General features: G+C 41.1%; 1 protein-coding gene across 1 annotated transcript; it reads left to right on the forward strand.

Annotated features, from left to right (window-relative positions):
• Positions 1 to 84: 84 nt before the first annotated feature.
• Positions 85 to 20,239, forward strand: LOC131671579 (uncharacterized). Its single transcript, XM_058948089.1, has 4 exons — positions 85 to 316; positions 13,655 to 13,813; positions 16,332 to 16,608; positions 17,373 to 20,239. The coding sequence occupies exons 1-3, from the start codon at positions 256 to 258 to the stop codon at positions 16,562 to 16,564; spliced, it is 453 nt and encodes a 150-aa protein (XP_058804072.1). The 5' UTR covers positions 85 to 255; the 3' UTR covers positions 16,565 to 16,608; positions 17,373 to 20,239.
• The last annotated feature ends 20 nt before the right edge of the window (positions 20,240 to 20,259 follow it).

Below are 20,259 nucleotides of genomic sequence, written 5' to 3' on the forward strand. Positions count from 1 at the left end.
AGCAGGCAGGGAGGGAGGGGTGGCTTTCGCACGGTGCGATGTTCCGTGTGTCGGGCGGCGCACGCGGCAGTCGAGCCACGGCTTTCCTTCACTGCAGACGTTCGACTTGTTGGCGACGACTCGCGCGAAACGGCATACACACATGTGCGGCCGGTGATTGTCTTCTTTCGTACTTCTTTTTTAAATCCTCGTTCGCCTATCCCTCGACGACCCAGCTCGTTCGGACAAGTGATTCAAGTGCGTGATTGCACGAGGATGCGTCATCGCCACTGCATCGTGCCCTTGCTAATCGTCCTCGTGGCGACCTTGCGACTTGGTACGTCTAGTGTGTTGAGACTTTAGATCGATATCCAGCTTCGAATTCCTCTTTTATTTTCGATGGGTGTATTGCATTCAATGATTTCTTTGTATTTTATGTTATTTTCATAATTGCACGCGAACTGATCGAACTGTCAACTATTGACGAACACAATTTAGTAATTATTGCACAATTGTATCCATCAGTTCTTTTTCTTAAACAGGTAGCCGCTATATAATTGAATGAAAAATTGTTTAATTAAAAATTTTATGATGACATTATTGATCAGCACGTTATAGTCACTCGTTAATTGAACAATCAAATTTGCTCATACCATCGGAAAGCAGCTATAAAGAAATAATTCAGTCAATTAATATTGAAATCAGATTTGTTATATTGAATAGCGAACAGATATAACTCGCTTCAATTTCATCCGAACATTGATTTCTTCAGTGTCTGTTTACTCGATTGCGATCCTCTTTCATGAAACACTTTCGTTTCCTACGCTTTTTTCTCTGTTCGTGAATTCGAGTAAAAGATACACAGCTGACAAAAATACAATATTCTCTGCAGGATTACGTAATCCAACGGTCGAGCGAGCTTCGTCGACATCAATAGTTGAAAGCGAAATTCATTTTTTACGCGGACGATTTAGCCCTGTGCTGCGCCTTGCTTCTTCTTCATCTCCGAGCTGCCCCCGTAAGAAATGCTCCTGCTATCACGTGGCCCTCGGCAACATTGAAATAGAGCATGCAAATGCCCTGTCGTCGTTGCATTTTTCACGCGCAGCGTTGGGCATTCGAAAATAAAATCAATAGGCACGACGGCATTCACGGTGCTTCAATGAAACTGTTTACCCACTAATTACGCTGCGCCGATCAGACAAACGCAGAGAATATGGCACATGATTTTCGGGGAAAGGAAAAAAAAAGAGGGTTCAACGATGACGCGCCTTCCCCTTTTCGACAATTTATCGTAAATGCGGAGCCTCTACGATCTTCGCTTCGAAAAGACGAAATTCGCTTTTCTTTTCTTTTCTTTTTTTTCCTTTATAACTGACAAAAAGCACAGGGTCAACTGCCCCTTCGCAGAGAACCCGCAGTGCAAACGTCATGTGTACACGCGATAAGGGACAAAGTCAATACCAATGTAATACTTGAATCGAATGGAAATGCCGCATTAGACTTCCGCGCTGATTTGCAGCCGGGAAAGCGTGAAAATACAATGATACGAGTGCGAATTTGGTGGCGGCTAGTCCCGATGAGGCGTTTTCGTTTAATCGCTTTGCTTTCGTTTCCAATCAATTATATAATAATTGCTCGATTCAACGTTAGTTGACCCTTTCAGCTGAAAATTACCGGCTCCATTTGCGCGTCACGTCGAACCTAAAAGTATCCTATTATATTATCAGGATTTACGTAAAAGATGGTCAAAGTGTTATCATTTTTTTTAATCGATCAATTATCATATTGACTGCTACCACTGTATAAGAATATTTTGATCACGACTAACGTGATATACAAGTGAATAAAATGTTCATTTATAAATAGCAGATTCATCGGTTCATCCTAAATTTATTCGAATAATTTGCGATGTATTACTGTATCTAGTAAGTAATTATTTGCACTGCATTATGTGTACATTAACGATGGATTTAACAATTACATTAAATTCGATGATTTATATTGTATTTACGTAGGTAAAGTTGACATTCAGAACAAATTTCTGAGCTGTCACGTACATGCAGGACTGATAAATATCGATATCCAGAAAATTTTTTCAATATTTTTGTTCCGGTAACTCGTTAAATCAGGTTCTTGAAGTTTTCGACGTATAAATGTCTTTTTTTCGCTTTGAAGATATTCGAGGGAATGAAATAACATAATTATTCACTGAACTATCGAAACATCGAACAACTATCGAAAAAGCCTACATGAATTTAATATGAATAGAAACGTCTATATTTTTATCGCAAAGCGTAGAACGTAAGTAAATATCAATATTTCCAGATAATAATTCCGATCGAAGATTCTAAAAAGTATTCAATAATCCTTTGGCAAGAAAACTTCCAAACTGATTACAAAAAAAGAAATAAATATTCTTGTGATATCTTAATCGATTCGACGACTCAAAGGTTATGATGGAGTATGAGTGAAAGAGTGCTATCGGTAGGGTGAGACGTGTCGTGCGGCGCGGTGAGCGCAGGCGGCTTAATGAAGTGTGCACTGAAACCGCGCGGACTAGCTGCATGAATGGACCGCGCCTTCAATGGGGAGCTGCGTTGCTGCACCTATGTATCTCTATACATGCCTGTACACGGCAGCTATTGTTCGCGCGCGCCTCTAAAGAGAGGGAAAGAGTGGACCCGGAAACTGCACTGCTTCGCATTGATTACGTAAACGGATCGTCTTTTTTTTCCTCTTCGTGCACTAACATTCGACGTTTCTTTTTTTTTTTTTTTTTAATTTCTTTTTTTTCTTCATCTTTTCTTCCTTTAGATTGCGACTGTCGATGATCGACTACGGTGAAAATTGGAAGACCCCGCGAAGGCCGAAACGGAATTGCGCAATTGGCGATCTTCGACAGCGTGAACAGTAACGTATCGGAGACTATAGACATGTCTGCGCCGAGAATAAAAAATAGCAAGAAACGCCTGCTATGCGAAAAATAAGCCGTGGTAATTGGCAAACGGAGAAAACCTTTCGTGACGCATGATCAATTATCTTTTCTTCCTTTGGTTCACGTGCGAGTGAGAGAGCCGAACGGAGGATCACGCGTTGATAACTCGCGCTACAGCTTTGCGTACACGCGTATAGGCGAGCCCTGATGCATGCCGCGAGACTATACAGTGCGCGCAAGCGCGCCTCTGGTATTTATGCACGTTTGCGCGCGCGCGAGTCTAGTCGACCGAGCGCCACGCCGAAAATTTACAGTAATGAAGCCATTTTAAGGATACGAGAAAGCCAAGTTGCGCTTGATTCGCGGGTTCCAAGCGTTGTCGGCAACTTCGCACGAAATTTTACACGGTCTAATCGTGCTCGAACGTCTCTTTTTTTCCTTTTTCAAAGCGCTGCGGCCATCGGTCAATTGACACTGAGAGAGCAAACGACACCCGAACGCGCAACGCGATGGCAGAAGATAGAGGAGAAAAGGCTAACCGTCGGTGGGGCAAACATTGCATAGGGCCGCGGGAAATCGGATTCCATTAGAAAATCGAGAGCAGCAGTTGCGAAGTGCTACAAGTGCGCAGCTGCGGGCCCTTGGAGGACTTCCCCCGATGGGACGTGCCTCAATTCTCCCGCGTCTTCTACTTGCGCCCGCTTACCGGCCGATTAGTCTCGCGTAATTTGACTTTCTTCCACTTTCCTTGGGTGCAAGACGGACGTGAATTGGCGAGACGGTGTACTCGATAGTCTGTCGTCACGATGTCCATTGATATGTTCTACATTTTACCTACACTCATCTTAAATTTCTATTTTTTTTTATTTTTTATTATTGTACAATTTTTGATTATTAGCCAAAAATACTAATGCCGTCAACGAATTTTTGCTGAAACACGTGAACTTAGATCATAAAACAATGCTTTTAACCGAGCTCTAACTTATTTGATTGATATTTGGTATAAGAGTCACTGTTATTCGAACATAATGTGATGCTCATTATAATAAATTTAACGTAATGGCAAATATCGCGCCGAGTAGACTCATATTATCTCGATTAATATTTTCAATATAAACTTTTGTCAATATTGTAATGAGTTATCAAATTATATCATTCCATAATCGTGCGATATGTAATATACTCGATCTATTCAATGTAATTCTATTTGTTATACCTCAAATTCGTAAAGTGGTTCAGTAATGGAATAATTATATAAAACAATACAAGAATAGAGCAACAATTGATCTGCTACAATAAACATCCACATAGATTTACCATCATACACAGGTACAATGTCAAATCATGTGAAGCAAGCAATTGAAAACAGACTACAAATCCTTCGCAAGGGGTATGTTTGCATTTGCATCGATGCAAATTGAAAGACAATCCCGTCAAGAAGTTTTCGAACCGATGATATTCCCTAAAACAGATACACGAATAATAATAAATAAATATTACGATATCTGCACCGGAGGAAAAAATTTAGGTATACAAGTTGGCCGATCGATATATATGCCGACAATCATCAACGTAACCTCCACACTCGATATCGATTTGAGCGTCGACTTTGAACTCTGCGCCATACATAGCGATACCATACCCCCGCACTTTCCTTTTTTCTATTTTTTTCATCGGACTCTCGGTCGATGCTACACACTTTGTTAGCGCTAAGCGGCTTCCAACGCCGAATTGTCCCCCCCCCCCCCCCCCCCCCGCCCCGCTCAGCGGCTCGTCCAACTAATTACAACAAATTTAATTGCGCGTAGCACACGCCGGCCCCTTTTTATTAATTTCGGCGCTAATCGCGCTGTAGTTCACGTTTGAAAGAGTTTGAACGGCTGGGACAGGGAAACGCGCCCGCGACCGCGAAAATTCCGTTCAATTACGCGCCGCAATTCGTCACTCCAAAATATAATTCGCGCCAATGCTCGCGCAAACTTATCGCGCGGTTTACGCAAAGTCAATTGCGCTGTCGCGTGAAATTCTCGCGCAACCGTCGCACCGTCGCGACATCAGATTAATCATCCAAAAGCGAAAGCAGGAAAAGTTCTTTTCTTTATTACCGACTTTTACGTGCTCGGCATATCACGTGCGGAGGAAAAAAATTCAATTGCCCGCGGAGAAATATGGTACATATACTCGAGAAATATACGCGGCGAGCGCTCGACTTCATTCGTTCGAGTCGACTTGTGGGAACAATTCATCCTCTCGCTTCCTCGTTGTAAATAACTCGATTTATAATTGTTATTTTTTTCTTTCCGTCGAATGTTAGATGGAAACGAAGTAACCCCGATCGTTTGCAAAAGTCTCCCAAATAATCCATCATACGCGCGTGAAAGTACTGGATTTTAGCGGTAGGACGAAAGATGCACAAAACTTTGTCTCGTAAAGAATCTCATCAAGAAACGAGGAGCGTCCCTTCCTGCGAAATGCAGGAACGCATCATCAGTAGGCCGTCAGCGATTTATATATCTCTCATAAAAGCGTGCTTTATTTATCTGAGACTCGGCGGGTGCGCGATAAAGTTTTGACAGTGTTTCGAGTATTTTTCGTGCGAGCGTGAATGCGATATCAAAAGCGTGCGGAGCACGATCCGCCTAGAATACCCACAGCACGCGTTGCCTTTCTTTCAATAGAATTCGAGTGCGTTTCGGTGTGCGTTTCATTTCTTTTCAAGCCTGAAAAGTACAATGAAAAGCCACGAATGTCGAGTTCACGATAGACAGTCGTGAATTACACACAAAATGGAGTTGCAATAAAGGAATTAGTTTTCAGAAGATTGAATTCATTTTTCACTGCTAATCTCCTAGAAAAGAAACGAAAAATCGGCGAATCGCATATTTCGCAAGAGAATCGGCGTCTGTTGGTAAGTTTCGGCCCACTTGCAATAGCAGCTCTCGTTTATTAGCCTCGACTAATTAGCAAGCCGATGCGTGGTGGGCTGAGGATAAAAATTAAAAAAAAAAGAAAAAAAAGATGGAAAGAAAAAAAGTTAGCGCGTAAAGAGAGGAGAGAAAAAGAGATGGACTAACCCAGATGCATCGCGGAAGCCCCAAACGCAATATCGACGGTCTTCGCCACACAACATAATTCCCTTTCAGTCTCTAAATGCTCTTTCCCCTTTTTATTTGAATGGCTGCAGCCTACTGCCAACGCTCTCGCTGTACGCCGAACGCATATCTCTTTACTTTCTCTTCGTTCCATCTGCTTCCTTTGTTGGCTGCCGACTGGGAATGCACATCGGGCATTATTACGTTCGAAAGACGTACCTCGCTCGTTCTCGTTCGCTGAAAGTTTCGGAAAGTCGATGGGAGAGGGGGCCTATTTTTTTTCACGAACGGCGAAATGCCGCTATCCAATTAGAGCGCCATTTTGCCCGCTTTTCAACAACTGCACTCGTAATTGGAGGTGTCGCTTTATTCAATAATTGAAACGTAATTTTTGAGTCGCGCTGCGTCGAATTGTTGTCGCCAGTTAAACAGTCACTTTTCCCTTTCATCGACCAAAGCCTTTGGTCGTGTATGTCGGAAAGTTCAAATGAAAATTTCCCGTTAATTTCAAAAGAGCAAACTCACCAGCAAAATATACGTTCGCCCAACAAATGCCCTACCTTCAAACGTTCCAGCCCAAAAACTATATATCCAAAGCATTTCACTTCTTCGCGTGCTCCGAACGTCAGGTGAAATTTCCACCAGCGACCTCGCCCGAACGATATTTCACTCGTCAAGCGTAGAAAGTCGCGGCTATAAAAGTCACGCGTTTGACGCTCTTCTGCAGAATACGCGAGCGACTGGCGTCATTATAGTGCGTGCGAAAGCCGAAAAAACGGCGGGACGAGCGTCTCGTCCGGTACTTTCGGCCCCGAGAGAAAAGCGCAACCGTCGATGTACAGATAACGATGGGCTGACGCGTATATTATCATTTTTCAACGGCCCTTTTTCGTTCAATATATAAGTTCACAAGTTCGAGAATAGAAACTTTCTCGATAGTTTAGATTTTTGTCTATTGGAGCTTAATCGAGTTAGATGAGTTATGAATTTCACGAGGACTGGAATGTTGCAGTTATAAAAAAGCACTAATACATCGTGCAATCTATCTACAACGAAAAGTTTAACGATAAGACAAGATATGTATAGAGCCAAAACGAGATTGCTTGATAGTCACCGATAATAACTTTCGCATGCATCAATTTCCTATGTGCTCACTAGCACTCAAAGTGTCAAACCGTCAATCCCATTTGATTATAGCCTAACAAAGCGTATTCATACATCCGTCGCTTTGCATTTCTAGAAGTAACGAAGCTTCGATATCTCATCCAAATTAAATCGATCATTCTTCGAAATTCAATATCGACCCGTTACCTGTTCGGTTGTTTAAAGTAATTCCTGACAAACAGACGTATTCGACACAGATCGTGTGATTCGGTCGCACATATTTAATTATCCTTCCGCGAAACGAAGCCCCTATTGTCTTATAATAACGTTTTCCAATATCCCGGTCTCTTCAGTTTCACTCGGATTCATTCAAGATGATGGCACACAAACAAAGCAAGCAAATCCCGCGGTGACAAAAGGGAAACAAGGGGGTAGTCACGCGAAATTCCATAGCACGATGTGCAAGAGTGCAAAGAGAGGTGAGGGTGGTGTTGCAAGAGAGAGCGCGGGGGGCTATATCGAGCGACCCACTTTCCCTCTCGGCTACCCGCGTAAAACCAAGAGGGAGAGAGGGAGAAGCCTTTCTCGCGCGCGCACACCAGCTCGCGCGCTTGGCGGTGTGCCGGTCTCGTCATCTTCCGCTTCTTCCCCCTTCTTCTTCTTCTTCTTCTTCTTCTTCTTCTTCTTCTTCTTCTTCTTCTTCTTCTTCACCTTGTTGCCGATTTTCCGGTCCGGTTTTTAAGGCCCGATAATGGCCCTTAGATTGCTTAGATAAATTGATTTAGTTCGTTCGACTGAGCTCGCCAGTAATCGAGGTGATGGCAGATTCTTGGGATAAGCGATCGATCGCGCGAGAGCTTCGCAATCCACGCGTTTCATCCGCGCATTTGTTCATAAAGACACGCGTGAAAACGTCTGCGGGCGTCAGTCTTCACTTGTGTCGCGAAATCCCCTCCGGCAAAACAAAAGCGGGCTTTCATTGAATTGTTGCATATTCACGCTACTCGTGTCACTAGTCGAAAGCTCCCCACTCAAGTGCTTGGATAACGAACGTACGAAGTTGCACGGCTAGCGCGTTCAACTCGAGCCTCGCACTCCAACTCCCCAGTCAATCGTCACACGAGCGAACGACAAACGGCGGCATTCGCTTATTCCCCTTCCTTTTTTTCGCCTTGAGCCACTTGAAATTCACGAATACTCGATCTCCCGTCCACTTTCGCCGGCAGTAGTCTTTACTCGTTCGAATATCAATTTGCTTTCGCATGTTTTTTTTATTCATAACCGAATTTCTAAAAGTATTAGTGATTCTTGAAAATATATTCTCGTGTCTGAAATGATATTTGATATATTTTATAGGAGATTGGATTTATTCGCGGCAATACCTAAGGGACAATGTGAATTGAGTGACTTTTATTGGGGCTTGAGCTTGGTGTGTGAGTTACTATGATAACTTCATTCACCCTGGTAATTTATTAATTTGCGTGTGAATTACGATATTATTAGTCTTCTACTTTTGAATAAAAAAAAAACAAGTATTATCATAATCAATGTCGTCTTTGCATTTACTATTACACAGCTCATCTCTGTCACATTAGCAAAAACTTGTAACTAAATAGAGTTAGTTATATGCTCTTACAAAGCGTAGAACTTCACAATTGGGTTATTAAGAAGCATGTATTTTGAGCCGTGTCGGAATATTCATGGAGATATCTTTATAAGTTGATTGCCATGAATACATCCAGACGACGAGCGTCCTGTAGCTTTCCAATAGCATTATACGCTAACGTCAATTGTGATATTTCAGACTCTGATCCAATCATTATCAAGTAGCGATCGATATTCACGGCAATTGAGATTAATTTTTGGTAGCTTTAAATGGAGATATCCATGTTACGCGCAACCTTAGAAATCTTAAAAATGAGTTATTGAATCCGACAATAATGGGAGGCCCGCAAAATCAGTATATTTTCTATCGATAAGAGAGGCAAGAGTCTTCGATGTAAGTTGATGATTCGCGAGCGATTGCCGCATTAAAATCTGCACTTGCGTAGTATCTTGCGTCGTTTGCAAAAGCGCCGCCCGAGGCGAGATCTACGGCTTATATTCGAGCGAGTTCTCGGTGTCCTCGTGCACCTGTTGTACACCGTCACGTTTGACTTTTGCCGCGCTTCCGCAGGGCCAAATCGAACGTGATGCCTCGCCTCCCTTCTCCTCTCGACGGCGTGCTTTCCAAGCGACCTGTGCTCGCTTTCGATCGCTCATCGACGAAATGCGCTTCCGCTTCATCGCGTCACGCATCGTATATTCCGACTCTGCTCTCGCGCGACGGAGAACGACTCGAGCAACCAGCTTCCATCGTTGCCGAAGAAAACACGCGCACTTCCGCGGGGAGATGTCAAGTGGCGCTTTGTGCACCTGCAATTACGCGTATATCGCTTTACCTTTCTGTAAAAGTTCTTTATCTGCGCGGGAACAGTCTGCATTTGCGCTCAAAGGGATGGAGGGACAAAAGTGAAGCATTGTGTTTTTTACCTTTGTCGACTAAAACAACAACGCCGAAAGAATATATTTCAAAGTCATTTTTACCCATTGTTACGAGAGAGGAGAGAGAGAGAGAGAGAGAGAGAGAGAGAGATCTTGTGGATTATATTAACGCCTCCTTTTTACTCATTGTACAAATAGTAGTTTAGAAAACTGTTGAGCATTTGTTTTCCTTTTATCATTCTTCTCATTACTGTATTTAGTGTATAGCCTCTAATTACCAAGACAAATAAAGAAACGCTATTAATTATCGAGGAAAAACGATCGAAAAGCAAATGCAGATGCTTGGTATTTCAACCGCGTAGCTTGCAGCGAAAAAAATGACGGTTTAAGCTTCATAATAACCCACTACAACCTCCAGACACTCCGCTTTAAGAAAAGAAAGAGAGAGAGAGAGAGAGAGAGGGAAAACTTCGTGGAAAAAAAGAGACTTCTATCAACGCCGCCTCGTCGTACAGTACACTTATGGAGGCCTTCTTAATTGCATTGTTTATTCGCGCCTCCCCCTCCTTTCTTCCTGCGGCGCGGGCCATAAGGAGCAATTGGATTTTCAAGAGCAGGCTGGCTTAATTAAAAGCTTTTCGCGCTCTCCCTGCCTTCGCGTTATACAGTACGATTATTCGCGGCTAATGTGCACCCGCAAGCCTTTGCGCCCTTGACTGAGAGCGAGGCTCGTGTGCGATTTATCGGATGGAATTTCCCAATGGAAGCTGTTTTCGGGCGATTTCATTTCAGATGAAAAAGACGTATTGAACATGCTTTCGACGTTCGATAATTATCATCCGTTACTTTGAACATTTCAATTTAGAAATTGAATTACGTTGGGATTATGTGTTTTCGATTTTAATCGGTTATTTATATACTTTACGCGATGGCATCACTTAATTAAATTAATTGTCGACAGGGCTATAGGCAATAAGTCGATGTAACTTTTTTAATTCCGGCAGTAAGCAAGATATATATGAATTATGTGTAGTACTATCCCAACGTTTCATTTGGATCCACGATAAATGAAAAATGCAGGCGAATGGGAATGAAAGCTTGAAATTTTCAAGAGAGTAAAAGCCTGCGGCGAAAAAACAAAAAAGCGACATTAGGCCGTGTGAAGCACAGCTGTGTCGTTAAAATTCAGCGTATAACCTGCGGCAACTAGACGAAAAAAGAAAACTCGCAGCAAGTACGTAATTTTCCGTGAATTACAACTCCAGGTTTTCTCTTTCTCTTCCTTATTAAATACAACCGGAATTTTCTTTGGTAAATTTTCAGGAAGAGCAGATGCGTTAGCGTACTAGAGCTTTTGACATTGATTCTCCAAGGCTTTACCTTGAGCGCAGAGCACGGGTCATCCACTATACATGCTCGAGTGTAGGCGTGCGCCTCCGGTTCCGGCTCTTCTCTCTCTCTCTCTTTTAGAGCTGCTGTCGCGGAGGTGCATCGCGGCTATTTTGTTCTTTTCGGACCGACGTAGCTTTGCGCAACTCTTAGCATTTTATACCCACGGGCAAAAAAGCGCCGTACACGCACACGTCGCAGAGAGAAAAGGCTCGAGCCGCGCGTTAATCACGTCGCAATAAGCGAAGAGGCGAGAGAAAAGCCCGCGAGCACTCTCTCTCCGGCGACGAACCGGATAAAATTGCCGCCGGGGAAAGTATGTTACCGAGAGCAACCTGATCTCGGCCGACCAAGTTTGGCGTAACTGGTGCTCAACGCCTACAAACCTTGGACTCAATGGCTCTTTAGCGAACATCGCGTCTTCAGCTTTCGATCCCGAAATTGAACTCGAGAGCCCCAGCTGCTGTTTGCCCTTTGGAAGTCGCGGCGCTTCATTTATCTTTGCGGACTTTACTGCCAAGAATTGAATTTACGAACGTCGATCCTGACATACGTCAACATTCGATTTCGCAGCATTCGATTATCCAGAATACCAATTATTGATTGAATTACGTTCGAATGGATTGAAAAACTAGGGTGCGACATGTCCTGCGCCTTGAATCTTGGTAGTTCGCGTAAATCGACAGCAGGTGCAGAGTATAAATCTAATCGACAGAATCCTCGAGATAACTCGTTCATTTGGAGCAAAGCAGAGTGCAATTTTATCGGGCTGCTAGAAAATCAAAAAGCGATGCAAGCTGGCTTACGTAACCCAATCCGGCTATGTATGCGCATTACGTAGGCTTTGGGAGTGCGCGCGTCACCGCCAGTAGTAACATCCGCGCACGATCAGACGCGCCGCGCTGGCTCTATAGTCAAGATCGCGTAAGGCTCCTGCCGTTCGAATCTATACCGTGCCGTCTTTATTAGATATGGTTTGCTTGTAATATTGCTTCCGAACGAATGTCGTACGTATATGCTGCTATAAAGCAAAGCAAACGTAATACGAGCCATAAATTGATTTTCAGTCGATTAGAACTCGAGTTTAGTGCTACGCTGGCACAAGAATATCGAATAATGCGAAAACTTTGTTGGAATACATCTTTTATACTAGCTCTTAAGAGATATTTATCTCTATAGTCAGAACTTTGTTAATAATTTTGAACATCATGTATGTACGAGACCATATTAAAATCCATGTTTATTTACATATTTCATCGAAAAGTTCAAGCGAATTCAAACTCATAAAAAATAATTTATAAAAATACAGTAACACCACTTGTACGTCATTTCTCACAAAACACAAACAATCGCAAACATTCTGTAATTACGAGTAAAGCCACCGGGCAAACAGCTGCTGTAGAACCACAAAACTGCAAGGGAAGGCTTTCTAATTTGCCTCCGTATAAAAAGGCAGTAAAAGAGGGGAAAAGGCAACGAAAACTCTCAACTTGTTTTCTCGAGCTCGAGGGGATGACTTGTAGAAAAAAGAGAGCGAGTGAGAGAGAAAGCGCTCGATATACAGGAATGCATCGCGACGCAACGATGACCCACTTGAAGCGATGACGTTAATACGTATATGCCCAGCCGAAAAAAGGTTTCTTAAAAAGTCCCTTTTGAAAAATAGTGAATCGTTTATCGCTATAAATTGGATTCTCGAGCGGATGAGTGTCTTCCGCAAATGATACGCGACGTGGCGTCGGTTAAAATTTCAGCCGACTTTAATGGACGACTCGTGTTGGTATCTATTTTTGTTATTCTCGATACTAAATATAAAAGTCTTCGCTGAAGTGCAGCGTGACATGCATTAATTAGTGAAAAATACTGACGGCATTCTTGCGCCATATAAGGAGCACTTTAATTCTTCGTGTGATTTTTACCGCGAACAGTTGACGAAGATCAAACTTCGCTTAACAGAGGCTATTTTTCGATGATCAGAAAATTTCACTCGCAATTAAGCGTTCACTTGAAAAGACTTATAAAAGTGACTTATTAAAGTTAATCTTCAATTTTATTGAAATAGACTGCATTACGACTGTGTATTTTATGATTTGCCGTCTTGATGGCTGTAAATACCACATCAATGTACAGACTAATTTATTTTTCATATATTTATTATTAATGAACCTACTGTATTTGAGTAGCCTCAGCACAAATATTCTGCTGTTCTAGGATAATTATTTATAAAATTACGTCAAGTTAATATAATTTCTATGGAAGCTCGGCTCCGAGCTGACTTAACTAATTTAGTAATATGCGGAAATAATATTTCAAATTTTCTATGCATCTAATTCATTTTTAAATTTTGCATGCCGTTTCGAAAAATTTTTAGTTTAGGGTTGTTTGACATTCTCGAGAATGCCATTAATAATGATCAATATGATAAAATTGCCAAAAAATTATTTTTGCACATATATGAGTGTTATTAGAAAAAAAAATCAAATGATCATACAGCATTATAGCCCTGAACATGTATCCGCGTCATCTATTAAAAATACTAGATTATTTTCTGTAAAAATATATTGAATCACCAATTGCTTGTTACCATATGGCTAAAATAAATGTATCGTGCAATAACCCCCCAAGCCTTAAAAATAGGAGATGAACGACAGGCAATCCGATTTTTCAGGTGAGGCGGTAGTATGTTACCAGTGCAACAGCGAATACGACCCAAGATGCGGCGATCCCTTCGACCCGTACAGTCTTGGCACGGTCAACTGCAGCTTTCAACCACGCCTCGAGCACTTGGACGTCGAGCCTGTGCTCTGCCGGAAAATCTCGCAAAAAGGTCAGCTTCACTTCTCGCGTATATACTTTCGCTTTAATCCGACGAGCATTACTTATTTAAGCGTTACTTGCCCATCGATTCGCGGTATAATGAAATGTTAGCTTTTGCCAAGCAATTGATTTATCAACGATTTAGCGAGGCTGGTGCTGGATAGCTGGAGTTTGAATTGTTAACAAGCTTGTCGGTACACGCTTATCGATCATTAACAATTGACTCGATCCGCTGTACGACGAGCTTTGGTCGTGGAGGATCAATGCTCCAGATAGACGGAGCCAGCAATCGATGCAAAGTGTGGAGTCGGTGTAACGCTCTGTAAACAGATTATTCTTTATGGAGCCACCGCGAGCTTTCGCGTGCGCGGCGAATGGAAGTAGGTTTGCAGGATACGGCCGTGTTACCGCTACATCTGGGTCTCAGTCCTCGACATTCGATTTTTCGTTTCGCGAGCGAGCACAGCTGGTGTATACCTATACCGGGTGCCCTGATAATAATAGAAACGATATAGCAGGAAATTCATTTTCAAAAATTCTATTTAATTTTACTATTATTATTCAATCGACTGGAAGCCTCCGAGTTCTTATTTGATTTTTAAAAAGTTGCAATTTTCTAGCTAACGTTCCTACTTATATAACAGCTTTTATTCAATTTAGTTTGACTTTTGAAATGGAAACGAAGATAGTCGCTATTAATGCATATATTGCATCAGTCTTCATCAAATAAGCTTTTAGTCATGAAATCCTCGGGATCACGCTGAAGTGTAAAAGGGAATTCAATGTCAACTAAATTGCTGAACAAAACTAAATTTACATCGGAACAATTCGGCATCTCAAAGCTGCACTTTATTCAAAGAGACGCGCACGGGATTTGGCAAAGGAGATCGAGCATTTGACGGTCGCTCACTGCATTGCGGCGCGGCCTCGGGTTTTAGGTGCCGCACGCGACGCTGCTCCTCTCTCGCTCTCTCTCTCGCGGGCGCGCGCGCGCGCGCACGTTACGTAAGCAGCTTCTCTCGCTTCGATTTCTGCTCCGTAAACTAGCGCCTCGATCGGACGACCCTTTTGCGGGTGAGATAAGAATCTGCGTGCCGAAGTTGAAAAGCCGAGCAGACTCGACAACGACCACGCGTCAATTTCGGGATTTTGAGGAATTGTTCAAAGTTTAATGTAGCCGTGGCGCTCGAGCTCTCGATTGATTGTTGCGAGACTTTATAAGACTTTTGTATTTTTGTTTTCGTAAATACGAGATACGTTGTTTGTTTTGTGAATTCGCTGTTTACCACTTCACGGTATAATCTTGTTTGCATACGGAGAAACATTGCAGTTTCGGTTATAGAATTTCCGTTTCACTTCATCGATATTCAACGATAAATAACTTTTAGCTTGAAACATTGAGAATCCCATCGCCGGTCAACAATTGGTTCATTTATTTCTGACAAATCGTTTGAATGATCTCAAGACTAAATATTGAACATTGCTATTCACAAGCAGGACGGTACTCAATAAAAGAAAGAAAAATCGCGTGAACTGCAGAATTCATTGGACTTTGAAGCTTTAATCTTGAAAATACATTCTAACGCGGAAAACATACGTACGTCTTACGGCGAGAACACGCGTTACATAACGTTTTCATTTTCAGGGTCGATCGAAGCCCACTGGCTTGCTCCTCGCTAGTATATATCGAACTTCTATATTTTTGCGTTCACAAAGCAGAATTGCTTCATTTGCATTCTCTGTGCGTGCGCTTTCTCTCAGTTGTAATGGAAAGACACACGGACGTATCTCAAACGAATCAACGTTTTGGTCTCGCGTGAGGTAATCAGCCAATTCGAGAAACGCACGTTCATTAGCCCGCAAGCCGACTGCATTAACTTCGTTTCAATTCAACTCTAGCTGCACTCGATTGGTGAACAGACACTCGACTGAATAGACGCGTCGAATGACATTTTATAAAGATCCTTTTCTTTCCGATCATGTATTCAAAACTCGCGTAGCTTTTTCCGTCTTCTGAATACTTTATTTATTTACTTTTCTAAAATATTCAATGGGTTACATAAAAATTTATCGAGGTCGGTTTATAAATAAATCAAGGTAAAAATACACGAGATTTATATGAAAATTGCTGGCTCCGTAAGCTAAATAATTAAAGAAATGCTACATGAATTATCAACTATCAGCTTCGCTCACTTTGTTCTGCTCGATATTCATAAGTAATGTTGTTACTATATACCGCGATTGCTCGCAATTAGTACACATTGAACACGTGAAATGGAATTTGATAAAGGCGTAGTTGCCATTTGATCCGTCCACAATCTGGTTGAAAAGCCGAATATATATGTGAAAAAGCAAGTCGCAATCTTCGTTCAAAGCACAGGAACATTGTGGCAACGGGTAATGCGTCGCGCGCAGACCATGTAATAAGGATGATTAGGGAAAGCTGGCGTCAATTAGAAAACGCGGTCGTTGGCCATCCGCCAAGCTAAGAGTGGCGAAAATAATGACGATGACGATGTTAATTGCAGTGTACGGGAAAGACCGTGTGGTGCGTGGATGCGGTTTCCTCGAGGATGAAAAGACCGACAACAAAGCTTGCCTGTCGCGCAGCGGCACTCACGACGTGCGCGCCAAGTACTGCTCGTGCACCACGGATTTGTGCAACTCAACGCCTGCGAGCACGGAGCCAGCGTCCATCGGTCTTCTCACGCTTCTGGGCTTTGTCATCGCGGGGCTCGATCGCCTGCCAACGACACCCTAGGAACTCACCGCTAATTGCTTTTTTAGTCCTCGATGCCTCGGATGGTTTGTGCACCTTGTACACTGTGTTTTTCTATTCATTTCAAGATATTTAACCTGCGATTTCGCTTCTCAGCTTTTTCCGAAAGATCTTCATTTTGCCAGGGGCAAACTGTTTCTATGTGCTAGTCAAAGCAAACTTGACATCAAATATATATATCATCTAATACATATAGCATAACTTTGTTTTCAGTGCAGAATATTCAAATTGAAATCAATATACTGTTATCGCGATATTTTTTAAAATATGGTAATATAAAGGTCTTTATCAAAAAACAACTTGTAACTTGGAAAAACATTGCCGATTCATTGATAGTTAGCGTCCCCTTAATGATATCACTGTCCCAATAAATTAACTTTTTATAAAATAAGGTATACATCAGTTTATGATAAAAAGTTTTCTTTGTTTCAACTGTTAGTTTATATTTTTTCGAGATATAAGATAGAGATTGGTTAGTAGATCATCTTTATCACTTCATTGTCGTGTAGTTTTACCTTTTTCAAATTGAAAAAAAATTGTGCAACAAGATCCTGTAATAAAATATTATACAAAAAAAACTAAACTTTAAATACTAAAACAATCATATTTTTTTGTAAGTTTGAAAGATTCTTCATTTAAAATCTCATAACCTTTGTTATAACTTTTCATTTTGTAAGTTGAATTCATTAAGTACTGCGTGCAAACAACAATGATTTATTTTCACGCAATCAGAGCCTCTAGAAATGTCTACCTCCGTTAAAATAAAATACAATAATTGTATTATCCGCAGGTCGAGCGAGTCTCTCAGCCGATAATCGAAAAGAAAAATAGATCGATTTTCCGTCGGAGGGTCCAGCAATCGCTGTGAGAGCGAGGCAACAAAGACGAGCTAAAAGGCAAATCAAGCGCGCTGACAAAGTAGCAGAACAAGGCGATTAATAACGAACAAAGAAAGCTGCAGACGAGCGAACGAGTCAATAGAAGCTATACGCAACTCAATGGCAGACGGTTAATCAATCTCGGCAATAAATGACGCGGACCTGATGAATAACCGCATCCACTGCAATTCTTTTATCGTTTTCCTTGCCACCATTCGGGAATATAACTCGCGCGGCTTTTTTTCTTGCCACGTAAACTGCCAAGTTATTAACAAAAACAAACTACAGCCACGAATCTTTGTTGAATTTTTTGTTTGTTTTTCTTTTTTATAGCGCCCAAATGCCCTAAAATGATTTCGAAACAAGCGAGCAAGAACAACTTCCATATTCAAATAGTATTGATAAGAAAGAAAACGATGCACGCTGACCGTTACTTCTTGTATTATTAGTAAAAAGAAAAGAAACGTGACACGTCCTTTTACACACCGGCCTATAAATTAATAAGCTTTAAAGGGGTGGGATGGTAAAAAAAGGGAGAATGGATGAAGTGTGCTGAGGTGAAAGGTTTTTTTCTTGAATAGAGCGAGTATTTTCAAAGTACAACGGACGCCGAGATCGATTGTTTCGCGCGCTTAAAATTTTAATTAACGATCTAAGGTACTAAAGTACTACGATTATATAATACGACGCGCTTTCGGAGTTACGATAATGTCAAATATAGAGCGTCTTCGTCTTCACTCATTGATGCGATTTATCGAATAGATCCGCATGCCAATTTTCGAATCAGGATAGTTGATTTCTGTCAGTTCTGCTCAACTCCAATTTCACTGAACACGTTTGACTCTCGCATCTTGATAAAGGCGTAGCTCCGACGATAATCAAGCGCAGGGATATAAAAGTTTATAAAGTAAGTTTTAACGCTAGCGAAAACGAATAAAATAAGTAAAGAAATGCGAGCCACCTTCACCTGCTGCTAACGTAGCTACTTGCAAAAAATCTGAAGAAATAAGAAACAAGCAAACAAAAAAAACAGAAAGTCACGATTTTGATGTGCGCGCGCGCATAGTTCATATACTTATATACTACTAAATAGCAAAGAAATAGGCTTCAAGACTTATTGAACCACGACGAAAAGCAAAAAAAAAACAAGCGACTATTAATAGATTAATCGAGCGCAGGGATTTGCTACTACGATTAGGAATTTATATAGTAAATGCGTAAACATGAATGGTGCGACTGCTCCGAGGATTTGAAATTGTAGTCATGTTGTACTAATAAACTCGCTTCGTTGATGATAAATTCAACAGTTGTGACCCTCTTCAAGGGTATAGTATATGAGAATTAGAGAAATAATTAAAGAATTAAACAAACGAACGAAGCAATGAACTATTGACATAGATTTAGTTTAATCAATCAAAAAGTAAATAGATAAAAGATTTTTTTTTCTGAGAACGTGTAGATAGCTGTGCATATACCTCGCAGTGGTCGTGCGCGATTTCACAAAAAAAGAAAGTGAATACGATTGTCCTGGCGCTTTTGCCACGCTAAAGACGTAAGCTTCGCGAGATTTTGACAAACAAACAAAAATAAATAATCAAATCCTGCCAGGAGAGCGAAGGAGGGATTTTTCGAAGGTTTCTATCGTCGTACACCTGCCGTCATGCTTTGCAAGTTGAACGCTTCCTTTTCTTTTATGAAGATCTCTTGCAAAGCGACAGAAGCGAACTGTGTTCCAACGAGAATGTGAGACGAAATTATAACTAGCCAGGCTAAATTAAAGAGCAATATACACGCGGATTTTTTGCCTCGAGTTTTACACAAAAAACTAATGAATCGCGCGTTTCACCAACTTTTCCGTACTCGAGTCTATATACATATGTTTCTCTCTATCTTTCACTCTCGTTAAATTATAAGATACGTTGTTGTCAATCGATTGGCTCGCATTCTTTTGATACACTCGTCGGCTGACGGAGTGTGATGTGAAAAAGGTTTGATATTTTGTATCCCGGAGGGTATTTATTGGATATGTACGAAACAAGATTGCTACTTTGTCATGAGTGATCATGTTGCACAGTAGATTTTCATCGAAATCATAGTTTGATTTTGAACATTTGGTTGCTCTCATTTTTAATTTATTTTCTAATCGAGCGCTACCTCTTTAGTTGATGACATTCATATATGTATACCTATTTTTTCACAGCTTTCAGAACATTCTAAATGTCAACGAAACATATCAGAGTGTAAGTTTAATGTATTCTATCGTAAGTGCAGTAAAAGTATTTTTGTGCAAAGACGTGCATAATGAAGAAAGTTAATTTAGAATGCTTCTTTAAAGTTTATTAAACTTTTCTGAAAAAAAATCAAAATGGATTTGGCACAAAAATACTTGTACTAAAGGATCGTTTACCGTAAGCTTTTCATTGTAAAACCATTGCCTATATCTGCATCGGCCTACTCAATAAAACAAAAGTATAGAATATAAAAATACGACTGCTTCAGACTCAAAGAAAAAAGAAAAATAAATGTTAGGGTATATCACATCGAAAACGAAGACAGGTAGAAGGTGAAACGAATAAATGGCGAAAAGAAGCGACAGACGACTACGTTTCTTTATCGCTTGAAGTCATTTTAACCGATTGTATCGAAAGAATGTCCTAGTCGAAGTAATGATTGATTAATTTATAAACTATATTACATATTGATGCGAATGATATTATATTGTACACACAGACACTCATTGTATAGAGAATATTATTGTATCAATAAAGTGTTAAATGGTTACAAAAAAATCTACAATAA

Source organism: Phymastichus coffea, unplaced genomic scaffold (genome assembly GCF_024137745.1).
Source record: "Phymastichus coffea isolate CEN01 unplaced genomic scaffold, Cenicafe_Pcof_1.1 PCOF00129, whole genome shotgun sequence".
NCBI lineage: Eukaryota > Metazoa > Arthropoda > Insecta > Hymenoptera > Eulophidae > Phymastichus > Phymastichus coffea.